The following is a 3,835-nucleotide window of genomic DNA, read 5'->3' as shown; positions in this document are numbered from 1 at the left end:
TGCTCACCTTCCTCTCCTCCCCTCTGCCCTCCTCTCATCGTGAACCGGGTGGGGCCCTGGTCTATACTAGAGGCTATGACACATACACAGCCAGAGAGAGACCCCTAACTCAGCAACCCTCCTCCCCCTCTGCCAAATGCTCCAGAGAGACTTGCATCCCAAGCGTCTGGTGTACAGACATCGTGGGAGGCAGAGACAGACAGACAGACAGGCTGCTCCTGTAGGACTTGGCTTGTGCAGTTTTCAGACAAAGCATATGTTACTGCCTCCTCCCCTGACATCCTGGGAAGAGCTTCCAGGCAGCAGTCCCTGCCGGGCATTGCCAGGGCATCCGGAGAGGTGGGTACGGATGCCAAAGAGGGCTATTTTCCTGGACCTTCTCCCGTCTTTGGGGCTCACCATGACAGTCTCACCCACAGCAGGCCTGGCAAGCACTACACAGACGGGGTGACAGAGCTGGAAAAAGCAGTACCACTTTATTTACAATGATCAGTAGATGACATAGATCTTTGGGTTGTGATGGCCTTGCATAGACACCCGGGCAGGGCTCACTTCGCCTGTTATTATCTCTCCCTCCCTCATCGGGCATGTAAGTACAGCTGTGGTCTGGACCTACTTGCCCTGAGAGCCTCGGCTTGTTTGGGGCATGAGTCCTTACCTCCCTTGGAGGTCCCATCTTGGTCCAGAGCACGGTACCTAGAGTAGACCAGTTATCTGTCTGCAGAGACGGGGTGAGTGGTGTCCTGTAGGATCGCCAAGGCAGAGGCTTGGATAGCTGCCTAGTGCAGGGCTGTGACCTGTCCCACTGTCCTTTGCAGGCAGACAGGACCATCCCAGGCCCCTTTAGAGGTGGAGTAGTGATGTGTCAGGAGCCTTCCAAGGACAGCGAGTAAAACCAAGAATTCCTCCCTGTGTGTGTGGTCCCAGGTGGGTGCCCTCAGTTCTCCCCAGACACTCCACTCTCTTCCTTATCTGAAATCTCTCCCGGGTGGTTCTTACCATAAGGAATAAGAGATCAAGGGCAGGGCCATTACTTCTACCCTAGATGGGGGTCCTGGGTTCAAACCCGTCCTCCAGGAGTTCCACAAACATTTCCCCCTTTCTCCTGAGAGGCTGTTTTGGAAGAGAGCAGGTTGGTCTGTGGGCAGACACTTGGCAGAAAGCATGGGGGCAATTCCACAGTGGTGGGCGAGGGAAACTCCCTCCTGCAACTCCCCTCCACCCCCAACAATCAAGGGCATATCCGGCTTCACCACGAGCTAGGTTGAGGAGCAAGGCGACCACTACGCGAGGGCAGCAGGCCAGGGACCAAGGGGGCGGAAGCGGGCTGGGCGGGGTCGGAGTCCAGGTTCGTCTGCTGGGCCCGAGGTGGGGGCCCCCCCCGAGTCCAAGCCCGGCGCTCTCAGCACGCCTGGCCCGCCCGCTCCCTGGAGCCGGCTTTCCAGCCGCGGGGCTGCGCTGGCTGCGGAGGTGCCGGGGCGCCCCGCAGGCTGCACGTCCTCAGCTCCCGGGCCAGGCTGAGCACCTCGGGCCGCTCGCGCGCCAGGCCTCCTCCCTCGCTGTCCCAGGCGTCCTGCTCGTCGTCGTCGTCCCTCGCGTCCTCCTCCTCCTCCTCGTCCTCCTCCTGGATGCTGCTGAGCCGCGGAGCCCCGCGGCCTCGCTCGGCCGGCGGGGGCCGGTAAGCGCACTTGGCGTTGAGCAGGCGGCGCAGCGGGGCTCGGGGTACCGAGGCGGCGGCGCCCCCTGCGCGGAGGTGCTGCTGGCGCACGTGGCGCGCGTCGCTCTGGCGCTGCAGCCGCTTGAAGTCGCTGAAGGCCGCCAGCGCGGTCTGCCGGAGCAGGCGGGCCAGGGAGCGCGCCTTGTGCGCCCGCGCCAGCAGCACGGCGTGGCAGCGCAGCACCACGGCCTTGTGGCGCGCCTGGTGGCGGTAGACCCAGGTGAAGACGCGCGGGTGGCGCCCGTCCGCCGCGCAGTAGGTGATGCGCGGCAGCAGGTAGGCGTGCGCCGGCTTGCGGGCCCCCGAGCCCCCGGGGCCGCGCTCGCTGGGCTGCATGCGGATGCCGTGCGGGCCCAGCGTCAGTTTCATCTTGGTGCCCCCTCCCGGGCCGCAGCGCGCCCAGATCCTGCCCACGGCGTCGTCAGTGCAGCCGTCGCCCTTCGCGTGCAGGGTCACGGCGTTGCCCAGGTACCACACGGTGTAGGTGGGGCCCTCCTTGTTGAGCTCCACTTTCTGGCGCCGGCTGCGGAACACGCGGCCCAGACGCTCCAGAGGCCAGTCCGGCAGCAGGTCCGGGCAGGAGCGCAGGAAGCTGGAGAGCAGCGACGTGTAGGCGAGCCCGGGGCTCAGGCTCTTCGCCTTGCGCTTGGCCTCGTCCTCCACTAGCACGAATTTGTTCCGTCTCCAGGGCAGCATCGTGGCGGCCCGAAGGGCTGGGAGCGCGGGGGGCTCACTCGGGTCCCGGGGACGCCGGAGGCGCTCGGAAGCCTCCCGCCCAGGACTTGCGAGAGGCTGGGCGGCGGCCGGAGACAGTCGTTGCGTGAGATGCCCGGCGTCCGGCGGGGCCGGCTTGGCAGATGCCCGGTGCCCAGCCGGGCTGGCCGCCGAGATGCCGGTGCGGCTGCTTGAGCGGCCCGGCACAGCTTCTCCCGGGAATGACTCCAGCCGTCTGGGAAGCAAGGAGGGACAGGGGTCTGGAGCATTGGATGTCCCACAGGCCGGAAAAAGGGGGTGCGGGTGGGGTTGCCACGGTCCCCTGCCGCCGGTCGGCGGCGGGGACGTCTCTCCAGCTGGGGCTGGTGGCTGCTGGATGAGGCGGACCGAGAGCACCGCTGCGGTGGGGACTCCTTCAGGCGTCGCGCGCGGCTCCACCTCCCTGGGCTGCCTACATCACCGGGCGGGACCGCTAGCTCTCTTGTCCCCTCCCTTTCTTCCCCCCTCCCCCTGGCGCGCGCAGACTCGCTCTTCCCAAGACCCAGCACAGGCGCGCGCTGGGACTGTTTCAAGCTTTATCATTGGAAGGATGACGAGTAGAGGGGCGGCTAAGGAATGGAAATCCCCCCCAAAATATTGCGGAGGGATTTACGAATGCAGATTTCTCCAGCCTTACTGGTGGGCTTCAAGTTCCCGGGGAGAGCCCATCCTCTTTCTAGGATTCCGGCCTGCTGCCCCTCACCCACTGTGCGTCCCCAGCCGCATTTCTGAGAACCAAGAGCGGAGATCTGCGGTGGGTTCCTGCTGGGGCCTGGTACCTTTTTGCCTCTTCTCTGCACAGCACCAAGCCAGCTGAGGTGGCCGAGCAGAGCAGTGGAAAAGTACTGTGGTTTGGTGAAGCTTTCTCTCAGGTTCCTCCAAGGTCGTGGGCAGGCTGAGAGACTGATTACACAGAGGCGAGGAGAGGATTCTTGGTGGTGGGGAGGGGTTTCCAGAGCAGACCTGAGTCTGTGGGAATTTCAGCAGAAAAGCTCTCCCTCTGATCAAAGTGCAGCTTTTGGCCCTTTGAAGATTAAACAGATAATGTGCTATCTGCAGAGATGCCTTTTTGAGTTCCCAGGTGTTAACATCCACTATCTCATCAGATCCTAGAGACAGACACTACAGGGTCACAAGGCTTTAAGGGGATGGGCCACTAAGACCTCAGTGACCCCATGGCTGCTCCTCCCCTTTCCCTCCAACCTTTGTCCATCTACTGCATAGAGTCCAGGCACCTGTCTCCATTCCCTGGGGAGTGACTGGTTCTTCCTGGGAGGGCTCTAGCATATTGAGAAACAGCCCTACCTGTTGGGACACACACTCCTTTCTCTGAGTTTGTTACTGCTCTCATGTGGGCCCTAGAGC

The 3,835-nt window shown here is 63.1% G+C and overlaps 1 protein-coding gene across 1 annotated transcript; it reads right to left on the bottom strand.

Moving 5' to 3' along the window:
* Positions 1 to 457: 457 nt before the first annotated feature.
* On the bottom strand, positions 458 to 3,302 carry Fam43b (family with sequence similarity 43 member B). Its single transcript, XM_021630749.2, has one exon. The coding sequence runs from the start codon at positions 2,411 to 2,413 to the stop codon at positions 1,403 to 1,405; it is 1,011 nt and encodes a 336-aa protein (XP_021486424.1). The 5' UTR covers positions 2,414 to 3,302; the 3' UTR covers positions 458 to 1,402.
* Positions 3,303 to 3,835: the final 533 nt, after the last annotated feature.

This window comes from Meriones unguiculatus, chromosome 3, assembly GCF_030254825.1.
Source record: "Meriones unguiculatus strain TT.TT164.6M chromosome 3, Bangor_MerUng_6.1, whole genome shotgun sequence".
In the NCBI taxonomy this organism is placed as follows: Eukaryota; Metazoa; Chordata; class Mammalia; order Rodentia; family Muridae; genus Meriones; species Meriones unguiculatus.
Note: the sequence above shows the minus strand (reverse complement) of the source record. Positions and strands in the feature narration are given on the sequence as shown.

Bases quoted from the DNA above. Each gene is read 5' to 3' on its own strand.
- Fam43b (XM_021630749.2), bottom strand. From the start codon at position 2,413: ATGCTGCCCTGGAGACGGAACAAATTCGTGCTAGTGGAGGACGAGGCC.